Consider the following 22,513-nt stretch of genomic DNA (forward strand, 5'->3'; position numbering starts at 1 on the left):
TGCAGAAAGGAAAAAAAGCTAACATGCATTAAAGCACCATACTTTAATTGCAGTTAATGTGTTTTCCAACTGTTATACTGCACTAAATGTATCACACCATATATATATATATATATATATATATATATATATATATATATATATATATATATATATATATATTCAAACAGTGAAATGAGTGTCACAGTACAGTACAGTACACAGTAACTTAAACCTGGAGAGTCAGTTTATCATGAGACCCGCCCTAACCTCTGGCTTTTTGTCTGCACTCCCGCTATTGTGCTTCAATAAATATACAAGTGGTGTCAGAGAAAAAGCACATATTCAGATCACAGGAAAGGATAAAAGTGCAGTAGCTGGAGGCATATCTTTGTGGATTAACAGGCACAAGAGTTTGTTCTGCCAAAAGAGGCTAGACCTCAAAACATTACACTAAGCAAGTTAATCTGGTAAATAAAAGGCCTATATAATTTGCTTTGAAGTAAGTAAAAGCGTGTAACACATTTGCATACACAATAGTTTGTATTTACAAGTCTCAACATTCATATTATTTGAAAAAGGCTTGGTTTGTGTGTGTAGCGTCATGTAGCTGCTGAGAGGCACTGCAGTTTGACTAAAGGATACAGAACACCCCGGAGGGTGGCAGAGGAGTGGCAGGCACGGAATGTGCTTTAGAAAATAAAATAAAAAAAACAGTAGAAGAATTACATTTGTAGTTTTGTGCTGGTGGTGTCAAAACTCCAGTGTAATAAAAATCCTATTCGGTCCAAAATGTACAGTATTTTTATCAGTCAAATGTAATTTAACCTTTAACAAACATTTGAAATCGAAGGGCGTCGTGGGGGTCTCTCTTATATGACCTCCCTGCTGTTCCTTATGGCACAACAGAGGACCATACTGAAGATCATACCAATGATCTGAAATGAGTGAGAACATTGTGTAAGGCAAATGCAACAATACACGGGCATATGCTTCACTCCTAAGTACAAAAATGAAATGAGTGAAAATATCATACCATCACTCCAGCAATACCAATCCCAATGTAGCCAATAATATGCAGCTTTGAATTGAAGAATTCTGTAATCGCGGTCAGACAATCCTATAAAAAGATACACAGTTAATCGACCAATTATAAATGTAGCAACAATATCTACAACTACCAGCCAATACATGCAGTACTGCCATCTAGTGACTAGAGTGTGTAACTGGGACTGGACCTCTTTGTCTGCCTCTTCTTCAGGACACAGTGCTGGATCAGGCGTGGAGCCTCCGCAGCAGCCCAACTAGAAAAGTACAAATATTTTATGTCCATGCAATAGTTTTAACTTAAACATCAGAGCACTGGCATTAGGGCCAACTGCTACCGGGCCACAATATCGGGACATATTATCTGGTTTAAAATTTATTTTACCTCCATTTTTAAAATGTAACGCTTTTACCCTGTTTTTTACTCTGAAAATATTTTATGCTGATCAAGGTAAACTTCAAACACGAGCATTAAGACCATAATTTTAAAACTATTGTTAAAGGTGCCTTCTTCCACCAGTACCTGAACAAATCTTATGTTTAGTACAAGTCCTAGTACAAGAAAAAAAGGTTAGGGACTACTGCATTAGAGGTTTAATAAAAAATACCCACTGTTTTGTGGTAAATTGTTGCTATTGCAGTGCCATTCACGTTGGTGTTGTCAGTGATAGAGCTGCTGTAAAACTTCTGAACTTCCTCAATAATCTGTAATATAAAAATAAACAGTTCGTATATATATTTAGAAAGACAAACCCATTATAAGTCAGGAAATGCATAGTAGCTACCTGTTCTTTGTTGATAAAACCAAACACACCAGCTGCAATCTCAGCTCCAAAGATGATCAGAAGGCATGCAAAAAACTGGAAGAAAGAAACATATCTTTGAAAAAAAAATAGGCCCACACATGATCCAAATACACTAGACACAAGATGATAAAAAAATTTGACAAAATATATGATCAGCCAATACACAAGAACTAAGCCAATTGTGTAAATGTAATGCATGTTGTACCATGTTCTTCTGTATCTACCTCTGTATCTACCTGCGTTGCACCAATGAAATTTCCCCATGTGGGACAATAAAGGAATATCTTATCTTATCTTACCAGTCAAGTACCAGCCAAGAATACTTCAGTTAAGAACACAGACAACACCTACCGAAGCTAGAAGACACTGCGACTCCCGCACAGCTCCAAAACATCCAAAGAATCCCACCACCATCATGAGGCCTCCAGCCCCCAGAAGAATGTACACGGCTGGGACAAACACAGGAGAGAAACAGATACAGTCAACTTTACTGAAGCATGAGAGGGTTAAGGTTGGTTTAGGTGAACTTCGACACTTCACCAGAAGATGTCAGCATTGTCCCAGGACACGCACAGCTTTGTGGGAGTTGTATTTGTAATGGCCTGTTGTTTTATATCGAGTAGGAAGGAGGCGATATGGCAGCTCTGTTTCCCTCTCCCACAGCACACATGGGATTAAGATAAAATAAGATAATCCTTTATTGTCCACACATGGGGAAATGTCATTGTTGCAACGCAGGTAGATACAGAGGAAAAGGACAGATAACTTATAGGAAGTTCAAAAAAACACTTTTAATAGAAGAACTCTGATAAACAAAACTCTGATAAACAAAACTCTTATAAAAACACTCTTAATAGAAGAACTCTTATAAACAAAACTTTTATAAAAACACTCTTAATAGAAGAACTCTTATAAACAAAACTTTTATAAAAACACTCTTAATAGAGGAACTCGTATAAATAAAACTCTTATAAACAAAAACTCCTTTAGACAGAACTTGTCATTTCTTAATAAGGAATGGAGGGGAAAAATAAAGATAAAATAAAATAAAAACAGCTAGCATTATCAGACCACTTCTAAAATGTGGGTCATTTTAACATCAGCCATTGGGAATTACCATAACATACAGAACATCTCACATCATTGTTTTGGACAGACATTTTGGTTTGGGAGATCCGTTAACCTCTGCCTAGTAATGCCAATACAATACATGTGTCCTAGTCTATAACCTAACGATAATGGTGTCTTTCAATTGCTTAAGTCGAGGTTTATTCATTGTTCATTGTTTTATGTTGCACCGAATCACCAAGACAAGTTCCGATGTTTGTGAATTTTGTTCATTGACTATGGCAATAAACCCTTTTTGATTCTGAGCCAAATCTATAAAACGTACCTCTGTTTCCCCAGGGCACAGCACAACTCTCCTTAGCATCTGTTTACTCAAAGCCAATTCAGAATTTCTCTTTGTCCTATCTATGATGTCGTCACCTCCCGACTCCCCATCCTGACTACTAGGTTTCTGTAACCAAACACCATCCCGCCCCCCACCCCAGCCCAGGGCCTCTGCTCTGGGCCTCATCAGTGCCATCGACAGCAGCCACCAAGGAAATTTAATTAATCCACAAGGGGGAGGACACAGGCTGTTGTTTTGTTGCTGCTAAGGACCAAGATATACTCGATTTAAGTGACGAATGACAGAGATTCAGAGTCGTCATAGAGCACAGAAACGAGACCGCCTCTATTGTATATACAAACTCCTTTAATAGAAGGATCTGAACCTGTAATGTTTTCCATCATGTTATTTACACTCCAGTGCTCAATGATATCCAGCAGCTAAAAGGAGAAGAATAGTAGATATAGTAGAAGTATAACCACAACATACACAAAGGTATTTTTTTTGTACTTTTGAAATGTTTTTCTCAGTGTGGCCTCATAGTTCCTGATCCTTCATTTCAAAGTTCTGGGTTCTGGTTCTCGGATTCCAGAGTTTCAGCTTCCTCTTGTGAGTCACTTTTGGAGGACTTTTTCCCATTCAAAATATATAATATGTTGTTTTGACCTGTTAATCGCTACGGCAACGGTCCTCATTTCTCGTCATCTCCGAAACCCATGGATAGGCCAATACTGAACACGTTTTTCATGAAGCGCAATACATCGTTTGACAGGTTTGATGTTAGCTAGAAACTACATTTGCCTTTGAAATTATGTTGAAAATAAAAATAAAATTGGTCTAGGGTTTTGCATAATAAAATGTACCGTATTTTCCGGACTATAAGTCTTTTTTCATAGTTTTGGCCGGGGTGCGACTTATACTTATATTTATACTTATATACTATACTTCGGGGCGACTTATATGTGATATTATTTGTTATTTTCACACTTGCAACCGCATTTCTTACTCCAGTGCAACTTATATATGTTTTTTCTTCTCTATTATGCATTTTTTGGCTGGTGCGACTTATAGTCCGGAAAATACGGTATATATATTTCCTTTCTTCCAGCCCCTCAGTTTCCTTTTCCTTTTTACTTAATATTTTGGAATGAGCTTTTTGACATATTTGTGTACAGTTCATGTTAAAACGTACAAACAAGCATTCACTGTTAAATATATACTGGTGTCACCTGCCCCGCCCGACCTGTTGGCTCTGTCCTGAGAGAGGGAATCTGATGAAGTGAAGTCACCATTTTAGGTCATGGTCTGAACGGGCGAAACAAGAATAGGCTTCATTCTGATCCTCTGCCCCCACAGCCGGCGAGAGAGAGAGCGAGGGAGACAGGCGCTATTGTGTGCATTGACACTTAAACTGAGTGAAATACTGTACGTTCTGAAGCCAGTTGTCTTTTTATGTGAAGTTTTATAGGAGAAGAAGTGACTGAAAAGCGAAAGCCATTTGCGACGCATAACAGGCTACAATTGTTTATTCGGAAACAAGCGTGTAATTTGTTTTAGTAGGAATGTATTTGCTTTAACTTAAAACGACATTGACAATTCTTCGGGGGAATAAAAAGGCCTGTAAAAAGTGAATCACGCCGTCCAGGGTTCAACACAATACACAGACATTAACCCGAGCTCCAGTCCAGAGTTATTTATTAGCTTTGTAGGGGTAAAGATTGAAATGAAGAGTAAAAAGGTATTTTGCCATAAGCTAAAGGACTTATGTGTGACTGTGATTTGTGACTTTGGGGCAGGTCTGAATGTGGTACACAACGGGACGAGACTTGGTGCAATAAAAGGGTGATCATTGAATGTGCAATGAATGAAAGACATGTAGATTTATGTCGCAGTGTGTCAGTCCAAAGCTCTCATAAATGGGAGATTGTCACACATCAAATAGTGTCAATTCTGGGGATCCACAGATTTATTTGGAATTATAATCTTGATGCACTCCCTGTTGGATAAGTAAAAATGCCATGGTTTGTTACAGCACGGCACAATATTGTGCATAATTATCTGGTCATTAGCACGATAGCACAATATTCCAAATTAAGAAAAATAATGTTTAGTCCTACACTTAACCATGATTATTATAACTGACTGCTGAGATTTACAGGGGCAATTGTTGGTTTCATTCTGCTTTGTTATGGTCTTGGATTGGTCTATTTTGACACAGTTTGAACAATAAATCAAGTAACTGACAATTTAGTGTGTTAAAAAATCGTATTCCCTGTGTGTGTGTGTGTGTGTGTGTGCGTGCGTGCATGTGTATGTGTATGTATGTATGTATGTGTGTGTGTGTGTGTGTGCGCATGTATGCGTGCGCGTGCATGTGTGTATGTATGTATGTATGTGTGTGTGTGTGTGTGTGTGTGCGTGCGTGCGTGCATGTGTATGTGTATGTGTATGTATGTATGTATGTATGTGTGTGTGTGTGTGCGTGCGTGCTAGGTCGATGTAGTGTTAAATATTTAGAGTTCTCCACAATATTCAGACTTACCTATGAAGAAGGTGTCTGGGGCTCCATCTCCAGTGAGCAGCTCCACTGTCCCAGGATCAAACCTGAGCCACAGTCCCACTCCCAACACCAGGAGGCCCGACAGCTAAAACACACAATCACAAGACAAACTTTCACATTCACACAGATACAGATACGGGCCTTCGTTAGCATTTCCAGCAGTGTCTTGTCCTTTCTCTGTCTCACACTCTCACCAGTCAAGGAGCTTTTGATGCCCAGGCTGGGTTCCCACTGGGTCTTCTTTTTATTCTAAGCAAGTGCTGCCAGATATGTAAATGACTCACTTCAACGCATGAAAGAACGGCCAAAATCAAATTCAGTGGCGATGTGGGACAGGCAAGAGTTTGGCATGTCCAACAGGTTCATTGAGTTTCATTGATTTGTAGTCATGGGTTATAACTACTAAATTACCTAGTATGACAGTCACATATTATTCAATACAACTCACAAAGGATAAACAGATGAGAATTAAAATTAAAATCATAATGTCATTTGGAAACTCTGACTTATAGAGCAAAACTAAGGTGCGTGGAGAGTCTGCCTGGCCTTCTCTGATACAAGATCGCCTCCATCACTGGGGAGCATCTGTGGTTCATCTCCCATGGTGCATTTGGGCCACTGACAGTCTCTTTGATGCCAGGGTGACGTAACACGTGCTGCCATTGGCTGCTCGTCAACAGTTCACCTCCCCAAAAATGACTGAGTTTGGTATGGTGCGGGTGGAAGACACTACAATTGCCCTGCTTTCATTCTGCCCCAAAACAATACGGCCAGTGTGTGTTTGGTTTGTACATAACAAGTAATACATAAAAACATGAGCATATGTGTTCTCCATTATTCCTGTTATCATCATTATAAGTATCGAATCAATTCCTGCAAAGATTCAAGAACTTTAACTGTTGGCACACAACTTTTATATTGACATTTATCTTATTATCTCTTCCTACAGAGTTATCCTTTCTTTCTGCAGTGTTTCTAGATGCAGAAATAGAATCTACTGATCACCATGCCAAAAGACAAGTGGGTGTTCAGTGGAAACCAAGCAGCTGTGACACAAAATTACATCCTACACAAATCATGTTGTGTGGCTTATTGGATTATTGCATTGAATTGTTGAGCTAATGTAATAGAGAGTTAGAAGGATGTAATGCATGAGTTATGGACGACTCTTGTCTGAGATGGTTTGGATAGTATGAGTCAGTGAGGAGCAGGTGGACACGGGCTGCACCACCACCACCACCAGCACCACACTCTGATATAAACACAGATAAGCTTGATGTTGAAGACGTAAACATGGGACAGGCAGGAGTGTGAGAATACCTGACTTTGCGCCTCCATGAGCACATCGAAAAGAGCAACAACTGCACTCATGGCATCTCCCCGCGCAATGCACACATGGGGGGCTTTACATGCAAACACAATTCAATGGCGCCTCTTACCCAGAAGATGAAATTGAAGACAAATAGCAAATATTTCACGCATTTCATCCCGCCCTGCACTTTGCTCATGGTGTCGTCTGATCAGCCGTTTTTGTCCAGGTGAAAAAGAAAAAACACGGGCGTCCAAGGATACAGTCTCTAATGTTACTGAGACAGAGATGACCTGCTGCACCGCTTCACTACAAGTCAAGTCCCGACGTGAAACGTGCGCACGCAGGAGGGGCGCGCGCCGCCATGCCCCGCCCATTGCCATGCGCGCGAGGGACTCACGTGAGGTCCCCACGGAAGCAACAAGACCTGCGTTCACCTTTGACAACTACAGCGCTCTCTTTAGACGGCCTGATGTCTTCCTCTTCTGTTTTAGCACAATCAGAGAAGCATTTTGTCCCTTTAGCGCATATGGCAGGTTCTCGTGTTTTAAATGATTACTTTGATGTGTTTGTGAGAGTATTTATCATAGTTTTCATCAGTCTTGTGGCAGTTTGTGAAGAAAAATATTGACAATAAAAGCTGAAAATTACAGGAAGCCGAGTAAAAAAAATAAATCCTTCAATAAGTGACATTTTAATAGATCCATGGGGACAAGTTACATGCAATTGACCCATTTTTGACAGTTTAAACAATCATTAGTAATTAATATTGTTTGTCCAATTAATTGTGCAATTTATATGGATTTGACCCTTGTTTATTATATGGTTGCTGATAGTTTTGGAATGACCTCGTAACATTATAAACTTCACGAAAACAGACTTAATATTTAGTAAAGCCTTGAGGATGTCTACTCATTGGCTTTCCCAAGATTTGTTCCATTTACTTCTGGTTTCAGGGAATTATTTTTCCCCTCCTATATGGAAGACACTGGAAGGACATGGTCCTCTTGCCCTTAACTATACAAAATAATCATAATAACAACGGTGGCCACAACTCCATATAGCCCACTGTAGTTTAAGGGGGAACAAAATGGATTCATTTGTGTTTCCAACAATTTTAAAGATTGGGGGTAAATGTTGTACACATAATGAAACTGCTGCTTTACACTCGGTCTTTAATGGCACATGTTTGTTGTGACAATACAGGTTCATTTTTGCAGTGGGCACCAACAACAGTGATCTCAGACTCTTAGTCCACTTCTTCACTTTGCTGTTTGCAGATGTGGGATGAACCTACAGAAACCCCTTTTTGCTTGTCACAATATCAGTGTTACCATCTCAGTTGTTTGGCTGAATCATACGATCCCTCTGTGCAAAATGATATCTTGGATTTATCAAAACATTCATACAATATCTTACTACCGAGCTAAAGTCAGATCATAATGTTCTTATTTGGTTGTGGGCAGAACTCAATAAAATCCCATTATGTCTAAGCAGGTTCTTCTGTGCATAAAATGTAAATCTAGAGCAATAATGTAACACGATCTCCATATGGAGCAGCAGAGTCGTCCTTGTGAGAGCAGATATGGAAATGTGGAATCAAGCCAAATAACCCCATCTTTATCTAAAAATGTGTGTTTATTATTATGGAATTTCTGGGTTATAGGCCTACCCTTTGCATGCTGAATGAAGGTAATTGAAGGGGACTTCGGCAGAACAGGAAAACTGTTACCAACAACAGTGATTGTATATATTCAGTGCGCAGACCTGTTAGGGTTAGATGGACTATTTGAGCCACTCCCCTCAAGCAGGAGGCTACTGTCCATCCAGAACCTTCCGCCACAAGAACAATTTCTTTCCCTCTGCCGTTGGACTCATGAACACTTAACACCTGCCACTTTAACTGTTATTCAAACCAATACCCATTCATTTCACTGCTATATATTTAGCACTATTCTGACCATCTGTAAATTGTGTATATATTCAGACCATGTCTTATTTTATTTTAAAATTCACAATTATTATTCATAGTTGTATGTTGCACCTTAATGCAATTTTTTCATTAAACTAAAGGCGGTATGGACGATTTTTCGGCGATTTGGGAACGCAGGCGGACCGATACAACACACACGTGCGTTTGTTTATTAGCGCAACGGAGCGCATCGCATCTCTCTTCTCCCGTAGTTTTCTGTCCACTTCTGCGTCAGCTCGAACTGTCTTTCTCCGTCTTCATTTTGCCCCGTACACTGAGGGAACTATATTATGATAGATCCATGCGCTTAGGCACGCGGAAACGTGGGGACGAGCCTGACGCGGCTGCAGGTGAGCGGTAGGTGTGTTTTATGATTGATACGTGGCAGGACAAATGATTTATCCACGCCATGAGGAAATATGATAAAAAATTTGCTGAAAAAAATCGTCCATTCCACCTTTAAGTTTGTGAACAAACCCTTTTTGATTCTGATCTGTCTCCATCTATTGGACGAGATGCACATTACAGTAGTTCTATCAAACTGCTTCTTTTCTCGTCTTTTTGTTTCTTTCTCATTTTAAACTACATGTTTGGGTTGTTGAATATATATACATGCATTTTTTTCTTCAACCATAAACATAAAACTTAAGATTATGTGCGTCAATAAAGTTTACAACGTGCGACACAGGCCGCATGCGCAGTAGACTGACAGTTAGAGAAGAAATGTGACAGTAATTTATAAAGGTAATATAAAGTCAAATTAGGCATACACATAACATCGATTTAGGATAGAGAAGTTTGACATTGTTAGTCGTAATTTGTTGTGTTTTATGGCCATAGAATGCGCCTAATTCATCTTTAAAATTTACAACTGGTGTAACCTCAATTTTTACTGATTAACTAACCACCAAATATGTCTTGTGTGTTGTTATGTTAAATATCTGAATAGTTGAACACTAAAAACAAGGTGCATATTGTCTTTGTTTGACAGAAATTGAATACAGTAGCACATGTGGACCTCTAGAGGGCAGCAGAGTATGGCGAGCCTGGCTGGCACAATAAACCAACAGGTAAACAAGCTTAAGACGCATCACTGTGGATCTGTGACTGTAACCATGGAACTACTATGTCATTAAAACATTCATGAACCTTTCCAACTCCACCCAATCGTCACCTGTCAGACACGTGACCTGTTCCCACCACTAAGGTAAATATGCATAAACTGCTCAAATATCAAAACAATTCAAATCTTTTACTGTCAGCTGTGCTGACATTTATAAAACAACACATTTCATGATACAAATGTACAGCTGCGTTTTAAAAGGCAAATATGGCTTTACTGTGGAAAAATGTTGATGAATAAGATTAGCATTGGTGATTAGCATGTCTTACGTACCCAAACTCAACCGCCATCAACGGAAATATGGCTCGTGTGTCTGAAACGTTCCCAATGTGATTATAGTGCCGCACTTAGTTTAAAATCGTTTGTGTGATTATGAGGTTTTAGTGCTTTAGTACTTTGATCAAGTAAAAATCCGTATAAAGCTTTTCAAAAGTCCTGATATCTGCTAACTGCCCTGTGTAAACACAATTTGCGTTTATAAAAAGTAGCATGTTAAGACTTTTACTTACGATGTAAATATGTCGCTGGTGTCTGTGTTTTTGTCTCAAAGCTAAAGGTTAACCTACACTGACTTAAATATAAATAGACAAACTTGTTAAAAGCACATAGAAGCAAAGTCGAGTGTTTGTGTTCAGGTTGGTTAAGTTTGTGGTGTTATTTTAACATTATTGATTACAATTACTGTATGTTAGCATTAGCTTAGAGACAAAATCACTTGACACTCCCTTTGTGAAAAGGACCTATTTAACTGTTCTTGATATGTGACATATAAATATGTGCGGGAGTGTCTACAGAGCCGCGGCGCGCAGCCTAAACTGCATGGCTATTTCGTGCCGCGGCTCCTGAAACTGCTGTTAGGGTCATTTATAAACTTGTTCCCAGGGGAAGCATTTACATGGTACATAAAGGTCTTAACATGCTGCCTGTTATTATCTAGCTGTAACTCGCGTTCCATTTGTGTTCCTTAATTATGTATTTATTTTTTTAGGGAGACTCTTTCCTGTAAGGAACTAATGGAGCAGGAAGTGGAGCTCTGCATTTTTAAGGTAACTGGAAATAGGTCGGTTTTGTGAAAGGCGCGGTCAAATAACCCAGCAGTTTCAGGAGCCGCGGCACAGCCATATAGCCTATCCTAACCCTATCCTTAACCCTAACCCTGACCCTAACCTTAACCCTAACCCTGCGCGATCTAACCCCGGCGCGGTCAAATAGCCCCGCAGTTTCAGGAGCCGCGGCACAAAAAGCCCATGCAATTTCGGCCGCGCGCCGCTGCCCTGTAGACACTCCCTTTGTGAAAAGGACCTATTTAACTATTTAACTGTTCTTGATATGTGATATCATATCATATTGATATGTGCGGGAGTGTCTACAGAGCCGCGGCGCGCAGCCTAAACTGCATGGCTATTTCGTGCCGCGGCTCCTGAAACTGCTGTTAGGGTCAGGGTTAGGGTTAGGGTTAGCCATGAGGCTATTTTCCCGCGCTGCGGCTCTGTAGCCATGGCAAATGTGCAGACAGCACTGGTATGAACCGCACCCAGACGCCCCTTCTTCTGCTTTGTGGTTAGTGAATACCATGGCTCAGCCTCTGTCTACTTCAAAAAGAAGAAGAAGAAGAAGAAGAAGAAGAAGAAGAAGAAGAAGAAGAAGAAGAAGAAGGGGCGTCCGTGAAACTTCAATACAAGCTCTGACTGACTTTATTCTGATGAGTTTTGTTGAGTTTTTGTTCCCCAACAAACAAGCAAAATAAACCTTTGCAAACCTAATAATTATTTTAAGTCAAGGTGACTTTAGATACTTGTATTTGGAATTATGGAGAGTCAAAATTACAGATGATTGACATTCACATTTTCACATTTTTATTATGTAATCATAGACATGAATAAATAATATTTGTGAATATCCTTAATATTTGTGAATTGGAAAAGGGTGGTGTGGCTAAAGATATTTTTCTAGATTACATACTAATAATACTAATAATTAGATATTTGAATGGTGCAGGGCCTTTGGCGAGGCAAATAATATAACATGTCTGCTCCAACGGCCCAGTATGTTTGTAATTTGCAGTCAACCCAAAAATGTCACGATCACAAAAATCTCATGATGTTATTAAGTAAAGAAAAAATAATAGAAAGATTTGGAAAGCATTTTATATTTTTGTACCATTTTTTTGTGCATGTCTGCAACTGAAGCTTGATTGAGCTGGAAAAACTCAAGTCAAAGCCAGAATAAATGCTGCCAGTAAAAAGGAAACCTAATTTGTGCCACTGAGACAAATTTCTTTTACTGTACACTGTTACTCATTCTTCTTGGAAATCAAGAGGCTTATTGTGTGTCATCTAAATAACATTTCAATATTCAAGTTCAAACCTCAGAGCCCTTAATGTGGTATGTGTTTAATAAATAACAATATAAACCACTTTTGTTTAACAAACATTTGTTCTCTCACATCTGGGACAAATATCATTTCAGATTATGTACTTTGTCAATTGTTCTGAAGTGTTACTACTACACAATATCCTTTAACTCTTATGCCGGTAATCAGTTTGAACTTTTCACACTTTTGACCCAGACGTGACCATAATGGACGCAGTCCTCCTGTAGACATACAGCATTTCAATAACTTACTTTGTGCAGGACGTGGACTGTCTTTGGCAGTTATGAATGTGCAGAAAAAACGTTCTTCACATGTGTAACTGTTGTATGTATTTTTGTTTCTTACAAAGGGCAGTTATGGTTATTGCCGCCACGACTTGCGGCTCAGCACACACACACACGCAACGTTGATGCGGATGTGTCTCCAGGCCACCAGGTTGTCGTAAGAGGTCAGCGCCCGGACAAAAGTGTGGGAGTTTGTGCAGTAGGAGTTCCAGTGTCTCGAGTCAATTCCCAAACAGCCTGCGGCTCTGGATCGCGAGGTGTGACACGTCGTCTCAAAGAAATATTGCCTCTTGTTCACGTTGTTGATCTTTACATTTGGTAACACTGTCACCTCATTTCCTGAAATGTCTGTTGCTTTGGTCTTGTTCCCTACCCAGTTGCTGACACTGTCACACACAGAGTACATGCCCCTGTGCTGCCCTGCCTGTCGACTCCTCCTGCCACCCCGGGACCCTGCGGGCTCTGCATTGGGGGGCTGGGCGCTGAAGAGCACCCTGGGAGAGAGATGGCGCCTCTTTCTGAACAGTTTGGGGTCCACTGTCGGGATGGAGCCGCCCGCGTCCTGCTGCTTTGTGATCGTGGTGGAGGCCACAGCCTGGGCACTGACGAGGAGGAGCAGGGCCAGCATAGACGACCTCATGGGCTCACCGCTGAGCGCTGTAGCACAGAGGTACAATGTATTATTAATATTGATTGATCGAATATGGGATAAAGGGTCAAGGTAGTTTATTAAATGAACCAGTGCAGCAATATTATATTCAGAATTGTAAACTGTAATACTGATACCACCAAAAGAGTCTGTCTATTGCAAAAATACACCATAATTATTTGTCTGTATTATTTGAAACTACAAAAAGTGTCTCTGATAGAAATATCAACTGATATACTGATATATACAACTGAACTAATAAAATAATGATACATTATTTGTTTAATTATGCTGTAACTTTTATGATCTGACACAGATCGCAGTTCCATTTTCCAACGTGAAGTCAAAGTGTATTTGGAGTCAGGGGCGTGTTTACACCTGTGCGTGTGCTATTACCATTAGCAGGCTACATCAGGTCGGTTGATTATACAGTTTGTTTGCCTCAGGACACATTTTGAATGGTGGTGTAGAACATTTGTAGGCACAACAAGTTAACACAGAAATCCTAGCCTTTACGCACATCGCATCATTTGAGTTATTACCTCATTAAACACTTGTGAGGTCCTCCCTCTTCTTTCTGTCACTGTGTGTGGTGAACAAGGGGCAGGAAATACACCAATGACTCTTGTTGACAATAAAATATCTGAGTGTAATATGTTTTCTTATCTTTTGTGTGAATGTGAGTGTTTGGTATTACTAAGAAAATACAGAAACAATGTTTTTGTGTCTCTTTATGAAGAGATTACAGTACATTTGCACTGTCTATCACCAGCTTGATTCAAACCGCATAAGTATATAATAAAATAGATTGTGTTGACTTCTGGTGCAGTTTTGTACCTCCTCGGTTTCTCCTCGTAAACTGCAGGATCCTGGTGGCTCTTAGAGAATGGGATGTAAACTCAGCTCATTCTGGGCTCCAGTCATGTGACTCCTTTGTAGCACCAATACCTCAACGACCTCTGCATCCAATCGCCTGAGAAAGATGAGCAGAGACGTCTCATAAACTTACTGTAAACGCATTCTTTGTGAGGCGGATACGGGAAGAGAGTGTTAACTTTACAGCCTAGCTCAAACACATAGTGAACATACCAAAATACAGCGGCAGACCTGCATAATGTAGATTACCTGAAGTGGACACGGACTGTAAGGCTAATATTAACGTTTGGCACTTTATTTAGAGAAAACCTCTTGACAAGATTGTTAGGAAACAAACACTTCTGTGTGGAGTGTACATCTCTTATAAATATTCATACAAATACACACATCATTTAAACAGTTTGTAATTTGCAATTTTTATGTAGAGACAAATACATGTATTAAAAGTCAGATTTCCTTCTCTGTGTTTTTAGATACTTTGAAATGTGTGTGGTGGAAACTATGATCAATAATCCAATCCAACAACGTTTTTGCATCTCAAGTTGCTTTGAGTGCGTATTGTTTTCATTTCCGTTTGTTGATTACTCATCGTTTTCCCTTTTTTAATAGAGCAAATAGCGTGCACATGGGAAATGATGTCAATGATGAGTGTAGATGGATAAATGGAGAGATGGCGCCCTGCTCTGACATGTGTATTCCACTGATCCACAAGAGGATTTGCACAATTATAATTCCATTATAAGGATCAACTTGTGTCTTTTTAAGTTGAGAAGTCTACAAGCAAATCTATGTTGTAAAAGCACGTTTAGAGCCGAGTTCAGACTTTGAAGGAATAGTTTTGACAATGTTTTTGGCACTGATTAAAAGCCTGTATTGTTTATGTTCATGAGATTCATAGCCAAAGCCACGTTTCTTTGTTTTAAATAAGACAAATCCCTATATTATGCATTAACTTTGACTTGACTTTAATTACTTTACTGATTACTTTAAGATGAAAATTCTGTTTGTGATTAATGAGATCGTTATAATCCTCCAACAGGAAAATGTAAACTCAAGTTCATTTCCTCTAGTTTTCCCCATCGATACGCTCCTCAGAGAAATGCTTATCACTCACAGTTCTGATCTTTCATCGAGCGGCAGAAATTCCACTCCATTGTTGTCATTAAACGTATAGAAATGTTTATGTGCTGATTTTAATCATCAGAAATGTAGCATCTTTTTGACCTAAACATTAGTTAACGATACCTGATATGTTTTGGTAGATTTTTACTTCTTCTATCAGTGTAATTATACCTGCAATGCACTGTCCATTCCTCCGGGGCGTCAATGTTCATCATAGGTTTTTTTAATCAAGCCAAACACGCTCTCAGCCCTTGGGTTAACAAGTCGGGCCTGTTTTGGCAGTGGGATGAGATTTAAGACAGATATTTGAAAATCGTCCGGTCCAAGATGATTGCGTGAAGCCAAATAGCAACTAATGTGAGCGGCTGTGGATCAGAAAATAATCTACAAACTGGCCTCTCGTTCACAGCTGTAATGATGTAAGATGCTATCAGTGACCAGCCTCTGTGATTGCAACATATGGGCGGCAGTGTTGTCTAGCCGAGTATTTCCCACCAGACAAAACCTCGCTCACCATTCCCGTTGATCGGTAATGTCATGGAGACCAGAGACTCTTTCCATTGCACATCCTTTCTCTGTCAAATCTTTCTCTGTCAAAACTATCAAATGTCTTCAGATTTAATCAAAAGCAGGTATGGAAGGTATGCGGGAAAATTCCTTCCATTTTTTAAAACCGTTCATGATTCAGAGTGGGCTGTGTGAGAGAGAGTAATAAATGGAAGATTTAACAAGGACAGTTTCATGACTTACTGGTGGCTTTGTTTGGTCTCACTGCACTGAGACGTCGCAGCTGACCTATGTCTCCATACACAAAGTTGTAACTATGCACAACACACTTAAATCAGGAGCATGCCACACTTCAAATTGCTCAAATAAACATTTTGAACAATGTCTGTTTTTCCAATATTCATTACTTCTTAGTTTTATTGAACTGTTGGCTTGAAATGCATTTCACGGAGAGGCCTCTGTGAATCAGCAAGAACTCAATAGTAAAAAAAGATGAACCTTTTTGAAAACTCAGATTTCATCTTCTGTTTATTTAAAAAAAAAAAAAAAAAAAAAAAATATATATATATATATATATATATTTTTTTTACATTCAATTCAATCATCAGAAGACATTATAAAAACATAATTTAACTGTCCTTTCTTGGAAGTTGAACTTCCACTCGAGTAAACGGATTTGCCAGATCGCTAAAGAAAATGTTATCTTGTTTAAGTTCCAATCTGTGTTGTGAAAGTGACTTTAGGAACATATTCAGACTAAAAGAATACAAGCCTTGCTTTGTCTCCACAGGGACTTTCACACATTCACACATACAACAATATAATAACAAATATATATATGATACAAGTTTAACAAGATAAACATTAAAATATCTTATTGCTTGGGTGTGCAATGAACACAAACTTGGGCTTATTTTTCTCATATAGCGGAGCACAGAAGCAGCTCCAGAGGACACACTCACAGAGCTGCTGTTAGTGTCCACTGTTTCAAACAACAAACAACTATAATAAATCCCTCTTCCATCATTCAGTTCTCTCTGACCAATCTGATCTATCACTTTGTGCTCACTGCTTTCTTTTTGACACATGTTTTTTTTTAAATTCAACATAGAAACCAGTGCACAAAAATAGTTGACATGGCTTAACCGTAGAACAGTTCATTCCCATTTCTATTTGTTTGAATAAACTCAAGCGTAACGTTTCCAGTTTGTTCTTGAGTCTGATCCAAAGAGAAGTTTAATTTTCTTTCCAGGCTTTTATTTTCACGCTGAATTGATATTCTGAGGTGACGAGAATTTGCTTAGGTTCTTGGTAGAGTGGAAATCATTGACTATAATCCAGAACGCCTCTTTGAGAGCAACATTCTGCCATGAAAAGGTTACATACAACAGTGCTCATGGCATAGTGTCACATAACAAAACTATGTTTAAAGCCTGGCTCTGCTTTGCTGCTTTTGTTTATACTGGAATTAATCACAAGACTTTCTATACAATCAGGATGTCAACCTGAAACATATAGGTTGAAACTGTGAAACATAAATTAACTTCAATTAAATTAACTAAGGCTTAAGTCTTTATACTTTATACTTTTAACTTGGGCATCCACATCAAAGCATGTCAAATATATGTCAAAGAGATCAAAATGTTTTTCTTGTTGTGCTGCCATGTTGCTTTCATATTTTTTACATTAGGACATAAACTGGAGAGAATGTTTTCACAAGTGAATTGTTTAGAAGAAGTCCTCTTTACAGTTAAATGTTTGGGGTAATAACAACATGCTATAACAGAAAAAGAAGAAGAACAAAACAAAAGTTGCTCCTGTTCTTTCTTGTGTTTAAGTGGGTACCAGCTTCTCAGCTTATTGCCTGCGGCTGCTAGAGAAGACGGGACATGTCTGAATGAAGGATAGATGCTGATGCAATTATGCACTCTACGAGAAAAGTTAATGGGGTTTGATACCAGTGAAGGCAGGAATAACAGAGGTTTCTTTAATTGAAGGCAATTATAACCTTTTTGGGACTGTACATTTGTAAGGGAACACACATCTTTTGCCATCATCTTAACACAAAACAGCAGGTCGGTTGTATTAGTAATCTTGCTGTAAACCTCAACCTGGGTGATAGTTTCATTAACTCTCAATTTGAGTTGGGATAAGACACTTGGGAAATGTTTATTTATGTTTACATATATTATCATTATTATTATTTTACATATATTATTCCATGACATTTATTATAGTGGAACTGGAATGTTCATGAGTTCATGGAAAGACTGACTGTAATTTGAAATTGTTTTACAGAACAATTTGGGGTTTCACTTACCGGTATATGTAACTATTTCATACTTTTTGCCACTTATAATTACACACTACAGTAGGAGAAATGAGGACACGCTATGGGAAAACACCTCGTTTAGCTGTATCACCTTGATTAGCAGTTAGTTTGGGGGCCCTAAAGTATAGTAATTAGCCAGACTAATTATGGCAAAACACACAGAAATATACAATTACACTCCAGCTGAAGAACTATGTTTGTCTATGCAAGATTGTGTTATAGTTCTTCATTGTAAAGAACAATGTTTTTTTTTTTTTAAAGATCCAAGTAACCTTTGCCTTTTGCGTTTCATTGTCACGTTCTTTGAAAGGTTAAGGTTAACTGTCGAGAAACCACATGTTTGGCAGTGTTACAGTGTGCCTTACACCTCATTTTAGACAGACATAGCCGCAAGTTTTTCCTTTGAAGGCAGCACCAAGGATTAACCCCAAACACGCCTCCAGCATCAACCTGACAAACTTATGTCAATAATAAGATCTGACTCTAAAACTGACTGTCTCATTGAGGTGCCCACTAGCCTGCTTTGGAACACACACACTCTTACTACTCACTCTAGTATCTCCCCACCACCCAGCCCCCTCTCATTTCATCACTCATTCATTGTAAAATGACCACCGGCCCCTTTGTTCATGTATATAATAGGCTGAAAGCTTTTGTTTTTCAATAAAGACATACATTGCCAGCCTAGCTTTAAAGAGGAATGTATCAATAAATGAAATGGAAAGGTTAGGGACCAAACCATAGCTGGAAAAGTTTGATACGTTGTACGCTCTCTCGAGCATGGCCAATAACCTACTCTTATGCAAAGAATGCAATAAATTGCTTTAAGTACACATATACTCTGTACATGATTTGAGATGTTGCCTCTAGCTAGTTCCTTGTTACAAACCCAACCTCAAAATACAAAAATAGTGTAGGAATGCTTTGAGAGAATTTCCTTGCCCCAAGACATAGGTGCCGTTCTGATATGTGCTATTGTAACCTGATGAGCCCAAGGCTAAGCTTCAGCAGTTTCTGATGGGAAAGAGAGTAATTAGTTCTCTGTAGGAAATAGTCTCATTCTAACACTAACAACATCATCATTTCCCATGCATCTAGTCTCTACAATAAGTTATAGTGATACAAATACACTATTAATCTTAACTGGAAGAAGCTGGAATTGTGACAAATCCTCACTCCTCTGGAACTGTATGTTCATAGATGAAATTGATAAGTTTGTAAAGTTTAGTTACTCGTTCTTACTTTATTAAAGAGCCCTTCTCCTGAAAACTGGTTTCCAATGGTTCCACAAAATCATTCCAGTTTGAGTCCAATTCCACAAAATTCCGAGTCAAACATATTTGTCCGTGGCATATCCAAATTGCGGTGTCTGCCGACTACACTTGAAAATAGTTCTCAAAGAAAGTGCGAAACATCCTAGAGGCTGCAGACTGTTCGACAGTGAGGTGCAGAGTGGGGCAGGTCCTAGTGTCCGCCTCTTCTCCCTGGAAAGCAAGGAATGGTTCATCATTTCCTCAACTTTCTCTATGATTGGTAAAGCTTGGATTTGTCCCAAGTTTGTTTGTAGACATTCCACACAATATCTTACAGTATTAGTCTTGTTGTTCTGACCACGCCTGGGATCTGTCTCTGTGTGTAATTAATGACTTCTAGTGTTTTGCATTACAAGTCCAACAATTTGACTGATACAGGCTCCAGCACAGGTGGCCTTTTCACCCTGATACAAGTATACTTTCATGCAAACTGATGGAAAACAAATTGCTTTTCCATTCTTTTGACATCTATGTAAGATAGTGCTGGTGTTTGTGTTTTCCAAGATGTGAAACTATTTTTAAACTGACGTAATTGTCCAGGTCAATACTTTCATTCAGATGGAGTAACAATTATTTTAGCTCAGGGTCACCACATGTTGAACATATTTGTGTGTATGTGCACGTGTGTTCAAATACAGTAGTTGTAAATATGTTGTTTTTGAAGCACTACTATATTCCCAGCTGTTCGCATCTGGACCACAACGGGAACATACTTGACCCCAGCAACGTACTGTATTACAGAAGGATTCTATTAGGACATGACAACAGCCTAGCTCTGTGGGCTTTCAAGGCTTTTACAGGATAATTGAGAAATAACATCATGGTAAGAGCGTTGAAAGACTAGAGTATTTATCTATTTTTGTAAAAATAACCTTCTTTATTCCAGTAACAGTGTTTATGCTATTACTTTGTCTTGTAGTCAGTGTAATCTGAGCATTCCGATGTGTTCTATAATGGGACACAGGCCAGTATCGCTTGCTTTTTGGGTGGATAAACTACGCTTGTGCAGACACTACTCAGATGTGGAAAATTACAGGAAAGCATTATGTTTACAGTAGCTCAGGGAAGACTAAGGGAAAATTCATCTAAATATATTTGTATGCAGAATCAACTGAATAGTCAGAAATAATCGCAAGTAGATTCAATAATTATCAGTAAATGCATATTAAAATGTCATTGAATAACTGCAGGTTTAGTGTTGCTTTGCATTGGTGATCCACATCTGGCCTTCATCAGCCACATCAGCGTGGACCAAGAGCTTGAAAAGACAGCTGACTTTGTGGAACTGAGCAGGAAGTACGTTCTTAATCTTCGTTCTATGAAAACTTCAGATCTGATTATCACGAAGACACAGCAGAGCAAGATGTAGTGCTCCCTTGTCAACATGTGTTATACAAAATTTTGCATATGGGAATTCAGCTCACATGAATAAAATCAGGTCTTCTGGGATTAATTTGTCACACAAGTCAGCTGTCATCTCCTTTATAAAACCCAGGAAGTAGTTAATGTACGATGCAATGTCCAATTCAGCCAGAAACTGTTATGGAGACCACACGTGTGAACCTAACTTTGTTTTGTCATTGTGAAAATATGTTAAGGGACTTGTTTAGGGTTTTGTGAAGAACTGTAAGAGCCAGATATCCTTGTGCAAAGTTAAACATATCTGAAGTGTTGGTTTCAGAATATCATGTGGATGAAAATTCAAAGCAAAGGTTGTTTCTGCATTGTTTCTGACATCTGAGTTAAATTTACTGTTGGAGAGACATTTTTTAGTACTGCCACCAAGAGTCTTTTTGTGCCATCTGTAATCTAATAATAGTTTGTCAATTTATTCTAAACAAATTAATCACCTGACCTGAGCAGTGATCTAAGGATCACCAGCCAATGTCAGGTCAAGCATGTGACCTTTGACCTGCTCTGTGCCCAGCCCAGATTACTGCAGGGCCACCAGACAGATAGGCTTTCGGGGAAAAGCAGTCCAGGCCCGGAGGACAATGGCCTTGCTGTCTTTCACAAATTTTCGTATTGGATAAAATGTAATGTAAACACAACTAAATATGTCATGACTCTTTTACATTTTTTTGTGATTTAGTAGAACACTTACCACATCCAAACTTGTAATCTTCTGTGTGAATCTTGCAGTGATTGTCTGCACATCTGTGTTTACTCGTAGGGTGATGATCGGCAGATCCTTGCTTGCTTACAGAGGCTTCACTCTTGTGTGCTTAGTGAGAGCATGTGATTCTTTGTTAAAAAAAACAACAACAAAAACAACGTCAAGCTGAACTGGTCTTCCAATAATATAATAATCATTCTCAATCATCTAGAACTTTCTGTCACTATTCTATACTACTATTTATTTGTAGTCTGTTGCTGTATTAACTTGGGACATAACATGAACTATATCCCCAAATCATTCATTCAAATTATAAATCAGAAGACATGTAAAATCTTTTGTCCTGTATCAGTGAACTTGATGTCAGGAGACGTACGTCAAAGCCCCATATTTCACAATAAGGTATTGTTGAGCATTCTCTGTCTATTGGTGCCATGGTTTGGCTCTGTTCCCATGACTGATGCCCTGCGGCATAATTGCTTGGCAGTTTAAGCCTCCCAGAATGTAAAGTGAACAGCGAATAATGTGGTTTGACAGTGCAGCATGATGTCACCAACAGCAAGAATTTATTGTATGCCCTTGTGTGGAAATACTTTCCTTCATGATGGTTATTATCCACTCAAGATTTAAAAATGTGATGGTTACTACTGGTATTTCCTCCCTTATTTTAGTGACTGCTGAGATTAGTGTTCATTGGAGGTTACACCAATTGGCACATTACCTTTGATGTCATTAGTTATTATTTTTTGTG

General features: G+C 38.9%; 3 protein-coding genes across 4 annotated transcripts in view; all 3 read right to left on the reverse strand.

Moving 5' to 3' along the window:
- rplp2 (ribosomal protein, large P2) overlaps positions 1 to 22,513 on the reverse strand; it is a 389,081-nt gene that overhangs the window by 311,675 nt on the left and 54,893 nt on the right. The window lies entirely within an intron of this gene.
- tspan2a (tetraspanin 2a) lies at positions 226 to 7,402 on the reverse strand. The gene is made up of 8 exons (XM_072452110.1): positions 7,225 to 7,402; positions 5,768 to 5,870; positions 2,184 to 2,281; positions 1,812 to 1,886; positions 1,639 to 1,731; positions 1,218 to 1,283; positions 1,016 to 1,099; positions 226 to 917 (listed from the first exon to the last, which is right to left on the reverse strand). Exons 1-8 carry the CDS (start codon positions 7,291 to 7,293, stop codon positions 852 to 854), a joined length of 654 nt encoding a protein of 217 aa, XP_072308211.1. The 5' UTR covers positions 7,294 to 7,402; the 3' UTR covers positions 226 to 851.
- On the reverse strand, positions 12,567 to 14,493 carry ngfb (nerve growth factor b (beta polypeptide)). Its single transcript, XM_072452095.1, has 2 exons — positions 14,334 to 14,493; positions 12,567 to 13,504 (listed from the first exon to the last, which is right to left on the reverse strand). The coding sequence occupies exon 2, from the start codon at positions 13,485 to 13,487 to the stop codon at positions 12,924 to 12,926; it is 564 nt and encodes a 187-aa protein (XP_072308196.1). The 5' UTR covers positions 13,488 to 13,504; positions 14,334 to 14,493; the 3' UTR covers positions 12,567 to 12,923.

The sequence above is a fragment of the Eucyclogobius newberryi genome, unplaced genomic scaffold, assembly GCF_026437365.1.
Source record: "Eucyclogobius newberryi isolate DKJ021-1_F unplaced genomic scaffold, fEucNew1.0.hap1 SCAF_19, whole genome shotgun sequence".
Classification (NCBI taxonomy): domain Eukaryota; kingdom Metazoa; phylum Chordata; class Actinopteri; order Gobiiformes; family Gobiidae; genus Eucyclogobius; species Eucyclogobius newberryi.

Bases quoted from the DNA above. Each gene is read 5' to 3' on its own strand.
- tspan2a (XM_072452110.1), bottom strand. From the start codon at position 7,293: ATGAGCAAAGTGCAGGGCGGGATGAAATGCGTGAAATATTTGCTATTT. The intron at 5,871-7,224 runs GTAAGAGGCGCC...TGTGTGTTTTAG, and splicing joins TCTTCAATTTCATCTTCTGG to CTGTCGGGCCTCCTGGTGTT. The intron at 918-1,015 runs GTATGATATTTT...CACTCATTTCAG, and splicing joins TTGGTATTGCTGGAGTGATG to ATCATTGGTATGATCTTCAG.
- ngfb (XM_072452095.1), bottom strand. From the start codon at position 13,487: ATGAGGTCGTCTATGCTGGCCCTGCTCCTCCTCGTCAGTGCCCAGGCT.